This window comes from Colletotrichum gloeosporioides (assembly GCF_011800055.1).
Source record: "Colletotrichum gloeosporioides strain Lc1 chromosome Unknown consensus_65, whole genome shotgun sequence".
NCBI classification, from domain to species: domain Eukaryota; kingdom Fungi; phylum Ascomycota; class Sordariomycetes; order Glomerellales; family Glomerellaceae; genus Colletotrichum; species Colletotrichum gloeosporioides.
In genome coordinates, this window is record NW_025544710.1 from 372348 (window position 1) to 391362 (window position 19015).

General features: G+C 57.3%; 7 protein-coding genes across 7 annotated transcripts; 4 read left to right on the forward strand and 3 right to left on the reverse strand.

The window, feature by feature from the left end:
• Nucleotides 1–342: 342 nt before the first annotated feature.
• Nucleotides 343–3243, reverse strand: GCG54_00012380 (Chitin synthase regulatory factor 3; the record flags this gene model as incomplete). The annotated part of the gene is made up of 3 exons (XM_045412258.1): nucleotides 343–476; nucleotides 530–2692; nucleotides 2742–3243. Coding segments are annotated over 3 exons (2799 nt in total), but the record flags the coding sequence as incomplete, so codon positions are not given.
• Nucleotides 3244–7982: 4739 nt separating this feature from the next.
• GCG54_00012381 (Assembly factor cbp-4) lies at nucleotides 7983–8456 on the forward strand (the record flags this gene model as incomplete). The annotated part of the gene is made up of 3 exons (XM_045412259.1): nucleotides 7983–8032; nucleotides 8096–8280; nucleotides 8335–8456. The coding sequence occupies 3 exons, from the start codon at nucleotides 7983–7985 to the stop codon at nucleotides 8454–8456; spliced, it is 357 nt and encodes a 118-aa protein (XP_045261294.1).
• A 753-nt stretch (nucleotides 8457–9209) lies between these two features.
• On the forward strand, nucleotides 9210–10038 carry GCG54_00012382 (Nascent polypeptide-associated complex subunit beta; the record flags this gene model as incomplete). The annotated part of the gene is made up of 4 exons (XM_045412260.1): nucleotides 9210–9274; nucleotides 9329–9355; nucleotides 9526–9698; nucleotides 9809–10038. 4 exons carry the CDS (start codon nucleotides 9210–9212, stop codon nucleotides 10036–10038), a joined length of 495 nt encoding a protein of 164 aa, XP_045261295.1.
• Nucleotides 10039–10728: 690 nt separating this feature from the next.
• GCG54_00012383 (tRNA-specific adenosine deaminase 1) lies at nucleotides 10729–12111 on the reverse strand (the record flags this gene model as incomplete). The annotated part of the gene is made up of 2 exons (XM_045412261.1): nucleotides 10729–11788; nucleotides 11945–12111. 2 exons carry the CDS (start codon nucleotides 12109–12111, stop codon nucleotides 10729–10731), a joined length of 1227 nt encoding a protein of 408 aa, XP_045261296.1.
• Nucleotides 12112–12811: 700 nt separating this feature from the next.
• On the forward strand, nucleotides 12812–13612 carry GCG54_00012384 (60S ribosomal protein L24; the record flags this gene model as incomplete). Its single annotated transcript, XM_045412262.1, has 3 exons — nucleotides 12812–12865; nucleotides 13131–13274; nucleotides 13328–13612. Coding segments are annotated over 3 exons (483 nt in total), but the record flags the coding sequence as incomplete, so codon positions are not given.
• Nucleotides 13613–15126: 1514 nt separating this feature from the next.
• Nucleotides 15127–16004, reverse strand: GCG54_00012385 (Peroxiredoxin Asp f3; the record flags this gene model as incomplete). The annotated part of the gene is made up of 3 exons (XM_045412263.1): nucleotides 15127–15303; nucleotides 15609–15811; nucleotides 15881–16004. The coding sequence occupies 3 exons, from the start codon at nucleotides 16002–16004 to the stop codon at nucleotides 15127–15129; spliced, it is 504 nt and encodes a 167-aa protein (XP_045261298.1).
• A 1546-nt stretch (nucleotides 16005–17550) lies between these two features.
• On the forward strand, nucleotides 17551–18131 carry GCG54_00012386 (uncharacterized protein; the record flags this gene model as incomplete). The annotated part of the gene is made up of 3 exons (XM_045412264.1): nucleotides 17551–17648; nucleotides 17695–17860; nucleotides 17925–18131. 3 exons carry the CDS (start codon nucleotides 17551–17553, stop codon nucleotides 18129–18131), a joined length of 471 nt encoding a protein of 156 aa, XP_045261299.1.
• Nucleotides 18132–19015: the final 884 nt, after the last annotated feature.

Genomic DNA, 19015 nt, shown 5'->3' on the forward strand with positions numbered 1-19015 from the left:
CAGCTGCCTACCCATCCTTTCATCCAACTTGATCCATGAAAACCAAAACATAGGCATACCCAAAAATAGAGGAAACGCCAGGTGTCAACCACCACCAGACGAAAAAGAAGCTCAAACTTTTTGTGTCTTTTATTCCCTAGCGGAGCATCTGATTTCTCTCCAAAGGTAGCATCGTACATCTGGTCGTTGGTGTGGGTTGCCGTACAAGTACACGGTTTACATCGTGCCCTTTCCTTTTTCTTTTCGTGGTCGTCATCGCGGTTTTTCGTTTTCAACACAGGGAAGTCCAGCCCGGCGACCGCTCGTATTACGTGTTTGGTCGTAAGTCCATTGCCGTCAGCTCTACATGACGACACACTCGCCTTCCTGTTGCTTGCCGATCTTGCTACGGGAGATGCGCTCGCGCTGCCGAGGTCCGTTCTTGCCGGCGCGCTTGAGATCCTCGAGGCGCTCGCGGGCCTTGGGGAAGTCCTGGGCTGTGGACACCAATTAGCGTGCGCTTGTAGCGAGAAGTCAAAACAAAACTTACCAGCCGCTCTCCAGTACCACCGCTTCGCATCCTCCATATTGGCCGGCACACCGATGCCTACTTCCGTAAAGTATCCCATCGCGTACTCGGCCTTCGCCAAACCAGCCATCGCCGCCTTGCGGGCCCACAAGTACGCCTCCGTATCGCTTTGCTGCAGGACATTATCACTACCAGTAAGATACCATCCACTGAGCGACAGCTCGGACTGGTGCTCGCCCTGCTGGGCAGCGCGGGAGTACCACATGATTGACTGTCGAGGATCGATAGGGCAGCCCATGAGACCATATTCAAAGGCGCATCCGAGTCGATACTGCGAGAATTTGTAGCCAAGATCCGCCGCCTGTCTAAACAGGGTAAAGGCGTAGGCCTCGTCCTTGATGATGGCGTCGTTGGGAGCCGCAGACTCGTACAGCAGGCCGAGCTCGTGCAAAGCGTGGGGGTTCTCGGCGTCGGCGCGTTCGGCAGCCCGCTTCAACCAGCCTACAGCTTCGCGAGGATTCTTGGGCTGGCCAAGAAGTCCTTTCAGCAGGATCATGCCCACTTTGTACATGGCCGGCGTGTCCCCAAGCGTTGCAGCTCTCTTATACCACTGAATCGCCTTCAAGGGATCTTTCCTCGTGCCGCCGCCCTCTTCGTGACCAATCTCGCAACAGACCGCCGTCCGGTAAGCCGCCGCCGCGTGTCCAAGCTTGGCTGACGACTGGTACAGGGTGAAGGCTTCCTTGTTGTCGGGCTCCAGTCCAAACAGTCCGCGTCCGAGACAGTCTGCGTAGAAGAACATGGACTCGGGGTTCTGCGCGTTCGATAGCTTCTTGAGAATCTTGTTCGCATCCATGAGGTACTTTTCACGAGCGCGAACCTTCATCTTCGGGTCGGCGAGGTTAGGCGCCAGTGTGTCGGCCGCCTCCACGAGTCTCTTTGCCAGCCTCAAGGCAGACTCCTGGTCATTGGGATTCGTCTTGATGATCTGGCGCAGACGCTCGAGCTCCTCCTGTGTAACTGGCGTCGAGGCTTCCGTGAAGGACGGCGTACTGGCTTGCTGGGGCGCCATCTGCTGCGGGGGTATCGCACCAGGACCTGCAGGAGGCACTGGTCCGCCCATTCCACCGTTGTAGTTGCGGACAGGTGCAGGTTTGTCGTTCATGCTTACCATCGAGTTGGGCATATGGCCCGGGCGAACAGGAGTAGGGTGAGATGGTAGGGAATCACCGCTGCGACTAGGAGACGGTCCATGGGGGAGACCTGGACGTCCCATTTGCGGCGGGGTAGGTTGTTGCAGTTGATCCCAGCCGTTTGGACCGTTGTAAGCGTCTTGTTGGTAGCCGCCATTCATAGGTGGCATTGGCGGCGCGTCACCAGCCATCTCGAAAACGGCTTGCTGCGACTGTCTCAAATCAGGTTGCGACTTCGTGCGGCTCATTTCCGGCATGCGCTTAGCACCCGGCTGAGTGTGTTCCGCAATGCCGGGTCTCATGTGCTGATCGAATGAGCCACGCGGGCGGTGTGAAGGCTGCGCATCAAAGTCGGGAGCACCACCTGGGCCCCCTGGCCCTCGGTAATCGTTGCTCGTACGCGGGGGCTGATAGTATGCATCATAGACATCGCCAAATGATGCTCTGGTATCCCTATAACCATCCTGGCCTCCGTCGTATCCATCATATCCGTTCTGAGGGGGCAGCGGGGGGTTCGGAGGGTGCATGCGCTGCGGCGGCGGTCTGTTGCCCTGGGCTGTAGATGGCCGGGGAGGAACACCATTACGAGGTCCTCCTTGGCTGCCCGGCCCTGCGTACGTGTCTTGCCGATGCGGCGGCGCACGTCTTTGCATGGGGTCATTGACCGGCATCGTCATGCTCCGAGGCGGGGGGCCGAAGTTGTCCTGCGGGCCATAACCATCGTCTCTGAAGTCAGGCCCTCCGTAGCCGGGGTCGGGGCCACGTCGCGGCTCCGGATATCCTCGCGGCGGGGGCGGCCCTCTGCCATTCGGCTGTCTAGGAGGTGGTCCCTGGGCTCCGATTTCCATGCCAGCCATCTTGTTCAGTATCGCCTGCTCTGCGTCGAGGTCCGTCTTGCGGCCCTGTCCCGGAAACGCGGGGAAGGCGCCGCCAAAGCCCTGGGGGCCAGGTGGGCTTATTGGGCCGCCGTCTTGCGGTCGGGGGCGGTTCGCTAGCGATTGATCAGCATACAAGAGCAGTGACTGCATTGCGCAACTTACCCGCAGGGTCTGAGTTCGCCGATCGCTCGTACGGAGCTGGTCGTCCTCCGCGTCCCATGGGGAATCCTCCGCGGCCACCAGGGCCACCACGACCCGGGGGACCGGGGGGATAGCCGCCGCGAACACCGTCGGCTGTAGGGGGGCGTGCTATCGGGCCTCCTCTTCCCATCTGTGGCGGCGGACGTCCTCCTCTTCCTGGGCCATTGGGTCCTGGGCCGCCGCCGTAGTAATCCTGTTGCGGGTAGCCCTGATTCGGCGGTGGCGGGCCTCTTCCGTAGTTCTGGTCCTGGTACCCTCCGCCGTAGTCCTGGCCGTAGCCGCCGTCGTCGTAGTAGTCATAGCCGTAAGCGTCTTGCTGGTAGTTGTCGTACTGCTGGGGAGGAGGAGGGCCCCGTTGCGCAGGGCCGGGTCCAGGACCAGGACGAGGCGCGGGCGGGCCACCGCCGTATGGGCGCTGTCCCGGGTATCCTGCCATCGTCTGGTCTAATTCCCCGCCGCTAGTCTGCTCGAAACCGTGCCGTCGTCGACTGGGTGGTTTCGCAGGCGCAAATTGAAGCGATCGGGAGTCGTCTCGTGTGGTTTTGGGCCGATTGGTGTGTAGGTTTGAGAGTGTGTTGTTGGTGTGTGGTCAACAAGGTCGGGAAAGTGCCGGGTTCAGGACAGCTCCTGCGCGGCTCGGGGTCGCATAAAGGTTGCTCTGGGAAAGGAGAGAAATTAGGTAGGTGTAGCTCCACAGCTTTCCGGAATTGGATCGGGCTGCTACAACAACAAGCGCATCGCTGAGCAGTTCGAGAAAAGAAGAAGAATCGCAACACCAAGTAGCGGCGGCGGCGGGGGTTTCTCGTCCTTCTCTGCTGTAGGTGCTGGGATTCAGCGCGTTTCGGCTCAATGTTGATCGACAGTTTCGGCGGGCCAGGCAATGCGGGAAAGCGCGGACTCTCAGTCGACCTGACGTTGTTTTTTTTCCTGAAGCTGTCCACAGCAATTTGGGGAACTGTATTCGGGGCGCACAACAACGGTCGAGCAAAAGGAGAGTCGGATACAAAAAAGGAGAAAAAGAAGAAAGAATGATTTGAGCCGCGCGTTGGCAGTGCCGGGAAGCAAGGTCAGGTTGGGTTGCTTCAGTTCAATAGAGCTGGCCGTCAAGGGGAGATCGCAGGTGTTTCCAGAACACGGCGTCTATTGGTGGCAGAGACGGTGGAGATGGACCGAGTTAATGTTCAAGGACCAAGACCAAGACCAAGCAAGCACAGGCAGGCAGGCAGGCAGGCAGGCAGGAAGACTGGGCAGCAGTCGAATGAGGTGCGTGGTACTCTGCGAAAGGCGGACACTGGAGGGGCTGACTGGGCCGGTGCAGCGCGAGTCTTGGGTTGTCGAGTAAGGTCGTTGGATCCTCAGTCGTCTGGATCCCTGGGTGTCGTTCCAGTGTTTCCCGTAAGCAGCCCTATTAAGGTGAGGTGAGGCAAGGTAGGGAATGGTGCGGTGTCGGGCTTGAAGGAGAGTAAAAGGAGAGGTAAGAGATAGAGGGTGAGGAAGAGGTCGGCCTCATGCACGCGTCGATGGAGAGCGACAGAGAGACACACACCAAGCAAATAAGCAGCAGCAGCAGTGTGTGGTGTCTGTTGTGCGTGTTGTCGGGTCTGTTGCCGGTCTCCCCTCTCTGTATGCGCGTGTCTCTCCGGCCTGTCTGCAAACTGCAGGTGAATAAAGACAGACTGGGGTGGTGGTGGAGGAGGAGAAGGAGGACAGGCTCAGAGTGGGCGGTGGACTGTGGACTGCGGACAGTCGACTGGGTTGGGCGGATATCGATGGATTATGGACGAGGGGTTGTCTTGTGTCTCGTCTCCCAGGGCCCCCGGGCGGTCGCTGATGCTGCGGCGGGTTCGTTGGTTGGCTGCCAGCGGTACGTACTCCGGGAGTTGTCTTGGTAAAGTGGTTACTGTCTAGGTGCAAGGCCCCAAGATGACGAGAGCACCACGGGATGCACGCAAGTACCTCACTAAAGCAAGGTACGCGATGCAGCGCTCGCACTGCCGCAGTTAGCTCAGCCCATGAGCGTGGAGGAACACTGCTGAGGTCTGCTATTCGCAGAAAGAGAGGCCTGGCAGTCGACAGGTCCCATGAACAGCAATAAAGCCAATGGGGGCCGTTGAGGCGCATTAAACAGATCCAACAGGCGACAGCCCCAGATCCCAGCAGGCCAGCCCGCGTTACAGTTAAACCTTTCGACAACAGCAGACGTCGTCCCTGTGTTGCCTCTGGGGCCTCCCGCCCTCCCGCCCCTCCGCGACGCAGATGGGATACTCTGTTATGCTAAAATTACGTCTCGCAGTTGCTGGACGAATATGTGTGTTGATGTGATGGAGTCTTTCCTTCGTCCATCCCGGCTCTCTCGCGGGCGGTGCTCTCATTCTCGCAGACTGACAATGGAAGTACCAGGTCGGCCTTGGGTACTTCGCCCTTCCGCTGGCCCCCCTAAGAATGTTTCCCTCAGGGACACTGAAAAAGTTCATCCGAGCGCTGTAACGAGGGTCTTCCCGGCGTGTTGACTTGGAACTGAGGTCATGGCTCATGGCCGGCCGATACATTGACTCCACGCATTCCACAGGCGCTGTCTCTGTCTCCGCCCGAAGAGTCAGTCAGTCACTCGAACAACCTGAATTTGCTTCTCTGGCATGGAGCACTTGTCTACGGAAACCGTTTGGGCAGTGTCCTTGCTACGTCCGGCTATTGTCTTCAGCACGCAGCGCCAGCTATGCCCCTTCCGGCCGCCCGTCTCTGCTGCTCACGAGGCAAGATCAAAGACATTTCTCTGTTCTCGACCTCCACACGCTGCAAAGCTTCATCCGACAACGTGTCATGAAAGTGCACTCCAGCCTCCGCGAGCGATGCAAACCTCAGAGGATGGGAAATAATGACCAGGCATCCCGCCTGCTGCCAGGCCGTGGTACCTGGCCTCAAGTCGCACAATGTGCCCTATTAAGGCGCAAGGATCAGTCCCTAATGGAACGGAAGCAATGCGCGCTCTGGGTTCCCTTTAACCTCCCGTCAGGCACCGTCATACCTCACCACACAAGAGAGCCCAGCGCTGCTGTATCAGAAACCCCCGAGTGGCGAACCTGATTGGGCCCCTTCCCTTCAGCCCCCTCAATCCCTTTCCGCTCCCTCGTCGACCTTGCCGGGCTTTCTTGCCCTTGGCTTCTCCAGTATTATCACACAGTCAGCAGCAAATCAGGGGGTTCGGCTTCACCTCAGCTCTCCAGCCGCAAGTCTGAAGTCAAGCCCGTTGAAGCAGGGCAGGCGAGAAAGCGAAGGCGAGGAAACACTTCTTCGAGTTCGAGAGCGAACCCTACCCTCCCCTTCGCCTTCGGACCCTCAGCCAATGCTTCATCAGTGCCGATACCAGGGGCAATTAAGTTTCCAGAGAGCCTCTGTGCGCCGAACGGAACCTTGCCCTGTCCGCGACATTTCGTCTCATGTCTTTGCCTGCCCTTCCGTCATTCCACTTCCCGTCCTGCTCCCGTCCTGTTGCTCGCTCGGTGCTCTCGCAGTGCGAGCGTCCAAGTTCGAAGCAGGTCGTCGACGGGTTTGCGGGATTCCTTACATTTGACAGCCGGTTCATGCAGTCAGCCCGAGGCAGCGCCGCTAGCCTCCTTCTGATCGCGGCGGGCGACCCCTTGTGATTTTGGCATGTTGCCTCTCATCGGTGTGGATGGGGGTGAAGCATAACTAACTAGCAAGGGCACATGTCCTCGCGGCAGCGGCCACGAAGCTCTGCCATTCGCTGACTGCTCCGGTCATGCTGAGGAGGCCTCTGTCCTATCGTATCCGTTACGGAGTTTCCGCATTCCTGTCTGTCGCCGCCGGCCGTCTCCGGTGTGGGAACTCTCCAAGCAAAGAGGCGAAGCCGTTCGGCCCGGCCAACGTACGGCCAAGGAGGTGGGTGTGGATTCTCCTCCGCCGCCACTCTGGCAATAGGTCGCCTCTTCATGCCGTTCTTCACCCAAGCAGTCAAGTCGTCTTCAGGCACGACCGTTTTGCCCTCACGAGGAACTAATGGACTAAATCACCTCGGAGGGCTGAGCGGTCACAAGCCGGCGTTTCCTTGTGGGGGCCCAAGACGTCTTTCAACGGCCGCCCGTCGAATGAGCGCGCGACCGTACGACCATCCACCCAAGACGGGAATGACGGCAGGTTCAACAACACATGAGCAACCTTTCTTTTCTCTTTTTCGCCACGACGGCATCGACATCTGCCTCGAAAGGCTAAGCCGAACTCTTCGAATCTTCAGAAGGGTGTCTTGCGGGCAGGCAAGTTCCCGCGCAGATTGTGTTTCCGGGGAACTCTTGCCGCGCCATCACGGAGGGGTCGGTGCTCTCTCCCACCTTTCATCCCATCATCAAGCTAGACAATACTGTTCCGTCAGAGCATAGCGGGAGAACGGAGGAAAGATGCGATGCGTTGAGATGTGGCTGCTAGCAGTGCGCGTCGGTTCACTTCCAGTGTTTCTCATTCGCTGCTCTGCCTCTTTCCGCAGCAGCAACAACATGCTGCATCCAAACCAACATCCCCATTGTGCTGCTTGTGTCGTTTTATGTCTCCTCTGCCGCGCATTGTTTTGTACCAAGGACGAACACATACACAGCCCCGCTTCATCCCACGGCGTTGCGCCTTTCCGCCCGCCCGCGCCACGAACCTGCAGTCTGCATCAACACCCGACCATCGATGATCCCGCCTGGGCATGAGGTCGAATCGCGGAGAGGATGTGCTGCGAACTGGTCTGTGGGTGCGAATGGTGGTGTGCCACACCAGCCGAACGGACAAGAATCCAGTCCTCGTGGCCGTGTTCAATCAATTTCGAACGGACTTTACCACTTCATGATTGGAGGCCGTGAAGGAGCTGCGGCGTGCTCTAATTCCTCGGAGGAACGAATGAGCGGCCTTTGGCCTTCTTGGGGAAGCACAAGCCACACACATCTTCTGCCGGGATAGAATCACCTGCATGGACCTCCGCTGTATCCGTGAGCCAACCAGCTTCTGCTGACATAACTTGCCAGAGAAGCTCCCCACCGCCTTCCCTTTTGAGAAAGCAAAGGCAAATCTCCAATCAAGCGCGTCAGGTTCGTCATCGATTGGGCCGGTAGTCGCTTTCCCGCCGCAGAAGTCTAGTCCGAGGACCTCCGCGCCGGCCTTTTGTGCGTTTGTGCATCTTCTAGCCAGAAATCACGAGAAACGGTCACAATGTCGAAGAAGGCTACCAATTGGAAGTTGTGGGGGAAGATGATGCTGGGGTATGTGCAGCGCTCCAATGGAAGTTATGCTGAAGAAACGAGTGACTGACGATATGTTTGTAGAGGAGCGGCCATCTGCGTCGGCGGACCGGCCTTCACCATCTGGGTGACCCCGACCGAGGAGGAGCTCTTCAAGCGATACAATCCCGAGCTGCAGAAGAGGAGTCTGGAGAACCGCGAGAAGACGCAGGCCGAGTTCGACCATTTCGTCACCAAGTTGAAGGAGTACTCCAAGTCGGACAAGCCGAGTACGTTCACAGCCGTTCGCTATGTCGAAGATGGATTTGCTAACATGTGCGCAGTCTGGACGGTACGAGACGAGGATATTGAGAGGCAACGGATAGCGCAGCTTGCGGCGAAGAAGCAAAGGGACAATGACATTAAGGCGCAGCAGGAGGCCATGAGGAAAGAGTCGGGACTGTAGAGCGATGATCATCCTACACGATGAATTATCATCCGTCGCGAGCGGGTATTGTATTATACATGACGGGCCAGACACCATGGAGGTGCATATCGTAATGGCTGTAAAACAAGAGAAGATACCATGAAACCTATGAGGGCTGGTCAATGGCGTTCAAGGAGAGAACTTTGGAATTGGGCAGTCAAAGAGAACAGCGAATTTACGAAGCTACAAATTAAAAGAAGACGACATATCGGCTCTCCCAACTACTGCATCGTAATAGTGATGTCGGCGCTGCAAAATTTCGCGGGAATGACCCCTCCACCGCCCCTCACCTCTCCGGGTGTGCTTCGGTCAGTCTCGGTGAGATCACACCACAGCAGCCTCGGCACATACTATTTCCGCAAGCGAAGAATCTTGGCACGCACAAAACATCCATCTTGACATTGACCATCACCACAGCTCAAGCGGCTCAGCCTTACGACATAAGACGGGACATACGAACGAGTTACGGGTAAGTGAAAAATTCCCCGGCATCGCCAGTGCACCTGTGCAGCTTTTCCCCCCGGCCGCGAAAAAAATTTCTTGGTTGGGCGGCTGGTTCTGCCCGCCGTCGCCTGCGAAAACGAGAGACCATTTTGCTAATTGCCCTGAGGTACCCGCGCACAGCTTCCCTAAACCCGCCCGATTTCCTTCCACCTTACCACCCCCCACTCCCGCCTCAAACCACCACCACCTCCCCCCTCCGCCAAAAACACCACCGTCGATATCGCAACCATGTCGGACGTCCAGGAACGCCTCAAGAAGCTCGGTGCCTCCGCGCGTATCGGTACGTTTATTCTGTGAGCTCAGGAATTAATTCTCCCGGAGCTGGAATTGCTGTTTGACTCGCAGAGCAAGGCTGACAAGGTTGTGTGCGCAGGGTATGTTGTGACCAATCCGCGAAAATGACCCCTCACCACACCTGCCCCCAGCTTTACCTCCGAACCACGAGAGAAAATTGTCACCACCAGACAGAGCACGATTCACCGAACTGCGGTTTTGCTTTTGATATGGGAACATCAGATGGCTAACGTACCGATCCCGACAACAGCGGCAAGGGCACTCCCCGCAGAAAGGTCAAGCGCGCGCCTGCCCGCTCCGCCGCCGACGACAAGAAGCTCCAGGCCGCCCTGAAGAAGCTCAACGTCCAGCCCATCCAGGCCATTGAGGAGGTCAACATGTTCAAGTCCGACGGCAACGTCATCCACTTCGCTGCCCCCAAGGGTATGTCACCATCCCGTCCCCATGCATGAAGCTGTCGCTGCCGCTGTGCTGCTGCCGCACTCGCTGTTTGTCGCCTGAGAGAAACATCCTGCTGAGACCTGAACCCACAGTCCACGCCGCCGTCCCCGCCAACACCTTCGCCATCTACGGCCACGGCGAGGACAAGGAGCTCACCGAGCTCGTCCCCGGCATCCTCAACCAGCTCGGCCCCGACTCCCTCGCCTCCCTCCGCAAGCTCGCCGAGAGCTACCAGAACATGCAGAAGGAGGGCAAGGACGGTGAGGAGGACGACATCCCCGACCTGGTCGAGGGTGAGAACTTCGAGAGCAAGGTCGAGTAAACATTTCCCGGGCCGAATTGAGGAGAAACATTTCTGGACCTGATGACACCAACGACAAAAAAAAAACGTAAAACATTTTCAAAATACAAAGCGTTTTTGTTGATGATCATCCCGTCTGCCTCTCTCTTTCTTTTGCCCCTAGGGGAGTTGTCGTCGAGATACCGGGTCCCCGTGGAAAGAAAAATGTTTTCAGCGTGTGGATTTTTTTTACAAGGAATTTAAAAAAGGGCAAAATTTCCGCGCAACATACTCAAGGAGCGACTGACACGACTGTGCCCATCGTCTTTTTTGCTCTGGGCGAAGCTGGAGGATCTCATGAGGGATTGGTTCAAAGACGAAGGTCTAGGGAAGAAGCGTGATGCCCTTCCGCATGCGATACCAAGTCTCTGCATAATGAAACATTGCAAAGCCTGGACATGTGGCAGTTTTGTGTAACGTGATGATGTATGCCTGCACGCTTATCTGTGCTGTCTTCGAATTCAGTTGGTATCATCCCTTTGACGCCGAAATGTGTATTTTAGCGTGGTTTTTTGCTCCAGTTTTCCTCAGTTTCCTGCGTAGGTAAGCAAACGGCTCTTCGCTGTATCTGATTTGCTTAAACCTGCATTCTAAGGAGAATTTGATTGGATAACAGAAACCACGCTAAAATACACATTTCGGCGTCAAAGGGATAAGCCCATCGCCTCGACGTCACCTCTTGGGAAGCTCAAAATCGTCATCCCCGACATTGGCAATCCAGCCAGCCAGAGCCTCCCTCCTCGCCTCCATCTTAACCTCTCGCCTCGCCGCAAGCAACTCACTACCTTTGACATGCGCATACGTCACCCCAGCCAGCACCCTCCTCAACCCCTCCCCATCATCTCCAAGCTCGCCCGCAATCGCCGCAACCTCCTCCCACATCCTCCGCCTAGACACCGCGCTGGCGCCCCTGGCATCAAAAGCCTTGCGGCCCTGCAACACGCCCCCCATCGTGCCCTCGTCAAGCCCGCCGGCAGTCCACGCCGCCGCCAAATTACTCGCCGCAATCTTCTCCGCGCGCGCTTTCACCTCCCTCTTTGAGAACGCAAACTCCCGCTCCGTGGTGCGCACCTCGAACGGCGCGAATCTGTACCCGCCCCGCCATATCCGGCCGTCGAGGCTCGCCATGCGGCCCTGCGCGGAGAAGGCCCTCTCGCACCCGGTGGCGGAGTACTGCGTTTCTGGGAGGAAGATAGAGGAGAGGTAGGCGTTGCCCGGGTAAATGAGCAGCGAGGTCAGGGAGGAGAGGAGGGAGGTGCACTGCTTCAGGGCGATTTTGTCCGAGCAGGATTTGGACATGGCAGGCGGGGCATCGCCGCGTGCGGGCTTGCGGCGGACCACGCCGAGGCGGGAGAAGTACGCACGCCCGGGGAGCGTCGTCGTCTCTGTGCTGGGTGCTGCTGCTTCTTCGGGGGCGGGCATATCCCACGGCGAAGCGTCCTCCTGCGCGGCCATGGTGAGCTCCATGCTTGCGTCGCCGCAGGGCGCTTCGGAGCAGTACATGTGCAGCGCGACGCCATCCTGTATCGCGAACGGCTGGGGCGCGTCTGGGGATATCTCGTGTTGCTCACGGCGTCTGACGAGGGATGACTCCCCCGAGAGGAGCTGGCGGCATTCATCCAGGAGGTGCCGGTTGAAGGCGCGGATGGCGAGGACCTCGGCGTGCCAGTCGTGGAGGGCGTTCCCCTTTGCCTGGGGGAGCTTCGCGGCCGGGAGACACTTCATGCCTGTCCTGCTGGGTGTTAGTCCAGCTCACATGAAGATGGGAGGCGAGCGAGGGTGAATTTGAGTATTGCCATTCATGCTAGTTACATCGTGCCCGTCGTGAATCTTGCCAAATCTCATGAAAGAAGTCTCAACGCAGAACACCATGTTGCACCCAACTTACGCAAGAGACAGACACGTCAGGACGCCATCCCGCTCAGCAACGATGCCGCTCAGGGGAACCCACTCGTGCAGGCCATTGTCTCTGACCGCAGGCTTCCTCTTGGCCGGCAGCTCCCCGAACCGGCGCAGGACCAGGTCGGCGACGGCATTCGGGTCCGCAGCAGCCATGCGTTGCAAAAGCGGTCGTGAGACTCTCACCCAGCAGCTCATCCCGTTCGATGTAAGTGACCAGCACCTCGCGGAACCACTGAAAGCGCGCGGGCGGACCTCTTGCACCGCCACAGGGCATCAGGGCAAGCACCATGGCGCCACACGGCAGGCACACAAGTCAGAGTGCACCTTCCTTGCTTCCTAGTCAGCGCACGTGATTGGCGCTCTTAAGCGAACGACGGCCGTCCAAGAGTGGGGCACCCAGGGCTTTACAACCACCGCACTGAGGGAAGGAGCGAATTCCCCACAACACCGGCCCAAACCGCACCGCCCGCGCGACGTTGCGAAAATTGAATCTCAGCAAAAGAGCGTGACGCCTTTGACTTCCTCCTTCGACCTCCCCCCCATCACCGACAAGTCAGCCAACGTTCGCATTCAATACCGCCAATGTATGTTCTTGAACCCTTGCTGCGGTTCTCTGCGTCCGTCCCCTTTTTCGAAAACACTTCGCTTTTCCTACGATCGCCGCGCCGCGCCCTTGCCACCGAGCCATGAGTCGACGTCACTTTGGTGTTTTGTGAAGGATTCTTGCGACTGGACGACGGCTCTTGGGCTCGGGGTACGGCCGGCATCGTGGGATGGGAAGAAGTGTTTGCAAAGAGATCTGGACGGATGGGAAAGATGGTTTCAATGTGAGGAGGCTTTGCTGACAATCGAGAAGATGCGCACGTACGACGATTCGTTCTCGGGCCAGAGAATCTACCCTGGAAAGGTACGATAGAACCATCATCAGCCAGCCCAGTGCAATCCCTCGTCTCCGCCCGCGGCAAACCCAACATCTTCCCGTCGATCAATTGTGTAGGATTAGGAGGGGCAATGCAGAAGGAAATCAGATGGGACACGAATGGACGAGAGCAAGGACGACGACTACGATCGACGGGAACGATGCTAGGACAACCGAGGACAGGCAGACTGGGACACTGGGCAGGCACATCATGCATGGTTGAACAAGGCGCTGACGAGAACTCTGAATACAGGGTAAGCTCTACGTTCGTGGTGACAGCAAGATCTTCCGTTTCCAGAACGGCAAGTCCGAGTCCCTCTTCCTCCAGCGCAAGAACCCCCGCCGCATCTCGTGGACCGTTCTGTACCGCCGCCAACACCGCAAGGGTATCTCTGAGGTATGTCTTCCTTCGTCCTTTACCCCGATGCAGATTGCTGATTCCCCCCGCAGGAGGTCGCCAAGAAGCGCACCCGCCGCACCGTCAAGGCCCAGCGTGCCATCGTCGGTGCCTCCCTCGATGTGATCAAGGAGAAGCGCTCCATGCGCCCCGAGGCCCGCTCCGCCGCCCGCGCCGCGGCCATCAAGGAGTCCAAGGACAAGAAGGCCGAGGCCAACGCCGCCAAGAAGGCCGACAAGGCCAAGAACGCCGCCGCCGGCAAGGGCCAGACCGGCCGCATCGTCGGCAAGCAGGGCGCCAAGGGCTCCGCCCCCAAGGTCAAGGCCACCACCCGCTAAGATGTCAATCTCTCTGTCTTGATGGAGTAACTCAGTGAGGGGGTTTATGGTCTTTTTTTGGCAAGGGAAGCGTGTGGCACCAAAAAGCGAGGGGAAATGCATTGCGGTTTCCACCGCCGTAGCCCGGCGGCGCGGCCTCGAGACGGGGTTTGGCGAGGAATGTAAATGGATCAAAATACGAAACGCGTTAAAGCCAGGTCCAACCACCACACACACAATCTGGAGTCGAGGGTTCTTTGTGCTTTTGACGGCTGGTTCTATAACTACACAAATCACGGTAGCACGGAATGCATGGATTGTCCCACGGGATTACCAAGTTAAGACTTGTCGTCATGGAGCGGTGGGGGTGATGTTCGTGATGCTACCTATCCCTGGTGGGATGCTGTGTCTGTGAGATGATGAACGTGATGCCTCCGTGTCTCCAAGGATCGATGACCTCGTCCCGTCTGGAGCTTACATGTAGTCTCACCCAGAATGATGCTGCTGTCCGAAAGGCACCGCCTCAACCGGACCAACCTAAGGCCAGACGATGACCTGGTCAGATTGGATGGGAGCCATCAAACGCCTTCCCAAGTGAGGCCAAACAGTGCTCTCATCCAGCGCGAGTCCCCCATCAAATAGCCCGTGATTATCCACACGTCGTCACCGTGACCGAGACGCCTCACCACGCAACGCAAGCAAAGGCAGCTTATGAGACCAAAAGCCGAAAAGGCGACGGGAGGATTGATGGCTGCGAGAAACCGCCCATCCCACCTGTGCCGCGAAATCACCGTCGCACAACGTCCGCCGAAATGCCGACCATACCGTTCTTCCTCAGGCCCTGGATGCGCTTCGCCTCTGTCCTGCCGAACTTGCTCCGTACGTCCCAGCCAGCCATGCATGCTCAACACCACCCGTGTCTGAAGCAACGACATGCACCGTCAGTTAGACGAGAGCCAGACTCCCCTGGCAAGAGCGCTCTTTTAACAAAACGCCCCAAGCTGGAAATACCCCTTCTGCCGTTCGTAGCATCTCTCTATCTCTCTGCCTCTTTGATCCACAATAGTCGATGCAAAATCCAGCCAGCTATATATAATAGAAACCGGCGGCATTGCAGCGCTCATACAACGACACAATATGCCTCGACATGAGACGAACCACACCACGCCCAATCAACCGGATCGCCCAACCTTGATGTCCCCCGCGCACGAATCGGAGGCCCAACCCCAGCCCCGCGTCGGATTTCCGAGCTTCCTCCCCCGCGCGCCGGGCACTTGGACAACGCACATTGACCCCTCACCTAGCTCTCATCCCTTCAGCAAAGACGGCATCTCACATCAATGAGGAACAAGATGATGATTTTACTCAAATTTCATTGCTCTAAATTCTAAAGAACGAAAGAGGGGGAATGTCTAAACAACTTTTTTCACCCTTCTTCTAGGCGTCTTTGTCTAATTTCCTCCCTTTCTCTCTAATTGTAGTTGGTAGGGGTGTCATCTCGTCATAAGCATTTTATCAAGACCTGCGGCAGGACCTTAGATGGCCTTGAGGACGGGCTCGACGGCAGAGACCTCCTGGCCCTGCAGATCGGGCTCCTTCTCGGCGTAGATGATCTTGCCGTGGTCGACGACGATGGCGTAGCGGGCGGTGCGCTCGCCGTGGTTCCAGCCGATGGAGGTGGAGAACTCGGCGTTGTTGTCGGTGCAGAAGATCTGTGGGAGGCCGCTGTCAGTCTCAATGTCTTGAAAGTGTGTCTCGAGATTGCTAAAAGAGGACACAGTTGCCCGATGATGTGATTTTTCTGCAACGATCAAGCTTCCCCCTTCTCTCGTGGTATCATAATCGACCACTGGCGGAGGGGCTGACGAAAGTGGGCTGGCGGGTGGGGGCAATCATTTTTATCGGAGTCGGTGAGGGCCCCACGGAAGGAGGGGGAGGGGTAGACAACAGCAACAACCATGGAGTTGTCTGATGATGTGGCAGGAAAGAACAGCAACCGAGAAAGAAAAAAACTCACGATGAAGTCGTCGGTGACGTTGTTGGCCTTGCCCCAGCCGGACATGACGTAGGGGTCGTTGTAGGCGAGGAAGATGACCTGGTCAACGCCCTTGGCCTTGAGCTCGTCCTTCTTCGCGATGTAGCCGGGAAGGTGGGCGGCGGAGCAGGTGGGAGTGAAGGCGCCGGGGAGGGCGACGATGATGACCTTCTTGTCCTTGAACTCTGCACGGGGAGGCAATCAGCATCGTGGCCCAAAGGACAGCAGAGGAGAGGAGGCGCGACGTGACTTACCCTTGGCGGTGTCGTACTTGATGGGGATACCGCAGACCTTGAAGTCAGAGGTCTCGGCCTGGTAGGGGATGTACTGGAAGTTGACACCCTCGGGGAACTGCTCGCCGGCCTTGATAGGAGCCATTGTGAATGTGTTTGGGTTGGTGGTGATGGGGAAGGGTTGAGTGTGTGTGGTTGTGAGTGAGTTGGTTGAAGGAGAGAGGAAGCAAGTCCGGGGGGAGGAAGAGAGAAGGGAGCTTCAATTAGTAGTCTGAGGCTGGCACCAGGTTTCGCAGCAACGGCGGCAAAGAAGATCGTCGAGTCAGGGTCCCGCGCTGAATTCTGCGAGATTCCACGTCGAGGGAAGTGGAGCTGCGCCGATGATTTGTATTTCTGTAGATAGGCGCGGGGCGGCCACTCTTTCCTGGGACGGTAGGCCCGGTTATGTTCGACGTGGAAGTGGCCTCCCCTCCAGTTGCCCCTCCACTCCCCCCCGAAGACCCCCCGCGGCAGCTTCTCTCGGGTCGCCGCTCCTCTCCTGCCTGCTTCTGCAGTTTCTGTGACAAAAAAGAAGTGGGCGCTGCTGCTGTGTGAGGTGCTGCTTTCCGTACCTTTGCAACTTTGCAAGTAGGTACCTTACATCTGGCGCGGCGGAATACGACGGGGATCCAGCCTGGCCCGGCCCCAGCCATCGCGATGAGATATTTCCAGTAAAAACTTCCGGCGCCGATAAGACGGCGACGGGTACCTCACCTAGGGTGGGATACACCAAAAAAGAGCTAATTAAACATTTGCTATCTGTATCTTCTGCACGTTAGACACACCAAGGACCAGTTTGCGCACCTCTTTGGTCCACAGGCCTGGACATGACGCAAGACCGGCCGTTTATGCCGCGTCCGTTTGGATGTGGCACGTCGCCCAAACCTCCGATCCCCGGCGCGCCCCTCGTGGTCGCCCTCCCCGGTGGGGGCCGCGCGAAGGCCTCTGAGGTCTCGGCCGTCCGAGCTCACACTGCCTGTCTTTCGGGCCATCCCTGGTGGCCCTCTTCGGAGTTAATTCGCCAAGCCCTGGCAAACCACAAATTGATTTGAGTTAGGGAGAATTCTGGTTTGTCATCACGGGCAAGGATCGGGACGGGTCGTCGAGATCCGGCGCGCCTGATTTAAACATGTGTTGATGTTGTGCAGAAGCTACAGGAGTGTTTGTTGAGCAGTCGTCCAAAATCGCCGGGCGAGGTACCGAAATGCAGCGTTCCCGGCTAGTACCTGATTCACGGTGATGCGCCGTGCGCCTGATGTCGCCTCTGTCTGGGCGCGGCCGGCGTCGGACACTGACTAACGCCTGGCTGCCACGATGTCAGATGATGCAAAAGAAAAGAGAAAAGTTTTGAACGCCCTCAGCCTTATGACTCTGCAGCTGCAATTTTTAGAACTCGCCGCCGTCCTTCGTTCACCGAGACCAGACCCCGCGGCATCTGCCCAAATCCCCCAAGGGCGTCGGTGACAGCTGACAGACACCGACATCCCTGTCGGATCGTGCCGTGATTGGTTGCTTCGTCTGTTTGTTGCGTGCATCTCCCGCAGTCTAGAGTTGCGTCATATTCGTATATCACTTGCGCTCGACGCAGTCCAGCCCGCGAACTATCGTGCAAAAAGACGTTGTTATTCAGAATTGATCCAGAACTCGTAATCATGGCCACACAAGACGAATCGCGACCTCCCTTTCCGCCTTTCACGGAGGAAACGGCGAGGGTCAAGGTCAAGGCGGCCCAGGATGGTTGGAACACCAAGTCCGTGCTCCTCATCTAGGTCAACGCAGAGGACTAACATGCACAGGAACCCTTCCAAAGTCAAGATGGCATACACGCCAGACACCATCTGGAGGAACAGAGACACCTTCTTGCAGGGTCGGGACGAGGTCGAGCAGTGGCTGACCAAGAAGTGGGAAAAGGAAAATGGCTACCGCCTCCGAAAGGAGCTATTTGCCTTCACCGACAATAAAGTGAGTGACGTGCCGAAAGATTCCGAATTCCAATCTTTCGAAAGGCATGGCTGACGACGTCCAGATTGCTGTTCAGTTCTGGTACGAGTGGCATGACGAATCGGGACAGTGGTGGCGGACTTATGGCCTGGAGGATTGGACCTTTGCAGACAACGGCCTCATGCGCAAGAGGCAAATGAGCGGGAACGACGTGAAGATTGAAGATGCACAGAGGTGGTTCAAGGACGGCGTGGATGTGAATAACGTTGACATCTCCGAGAAGCACTGGTGATGCTCCGAGACGTCTGCTGATGGGCTCCCCTGAGCTAAGGTGCTGTATTGAGCAATGTCTCATCTTTCCCGCCGACTATTTTGTCACGGCCGGGGATGGAAGGTATCAGAGACTTTTCATCCCGAAACTATCGAATGGTGAGAAGTTTCACGTGCCACAAACTTCATCAGGAGGAATCCATAAGCGCCCATGGAAATTTATGTTGTTGTTTAAACATGTTTCGTTTGCTGCAAAACATGCCTGCCGCTTTGACGATCCAAAGCCACGCACGTTCAATGTCAAGCTGCGAGACACATCTTTAAGTCGTCAGAGACATTTGCATTCTTTACGGGCTTCCATTATAAGCCGCTCACAAGTGATTCACGAGGAGGAAACGTGCTTGCCTGGACAGCCACAGGCTACAGACGCAACCCAGGCCGTCGGCGAGAACCTTTGTCCACACAGATGGAGAGGACTGCGCCAGCCATGGTGAACGTTAGCGCAGGAACATGCCGGATATCAACCCTGCTGATGTGAGGAGTTGAGATCGTGACAGGAGCTTGGCGCCACGACCCAAAGACACGGACTGGGGTGGAGGCGCGGGCTCAGCAAGAAGAGCGGCCCCTGCGGGAGAGCAGAGCCAACGGTCCAGACTGTGGAATGAACCAAGCCCAATGCTAGCTCCAGATACTGCTTATTGGTCGTCACACCAACCGAAACGCTCGTCTAACTCGACTCTATTTGGCTTGAGGATGGCCGCAAGCTGGCTTGGCAGTTAAGTTGGTGAGGTTAAAGGCTCACTCACTGAGAAGACGCGGTCGGTGCAATGCGGACAATATGGGCACCCAGCTGCCCCGATAGGCGAGCCAATGCCAGATGTAGCTGGCATCTGCCCGGGAGATCCC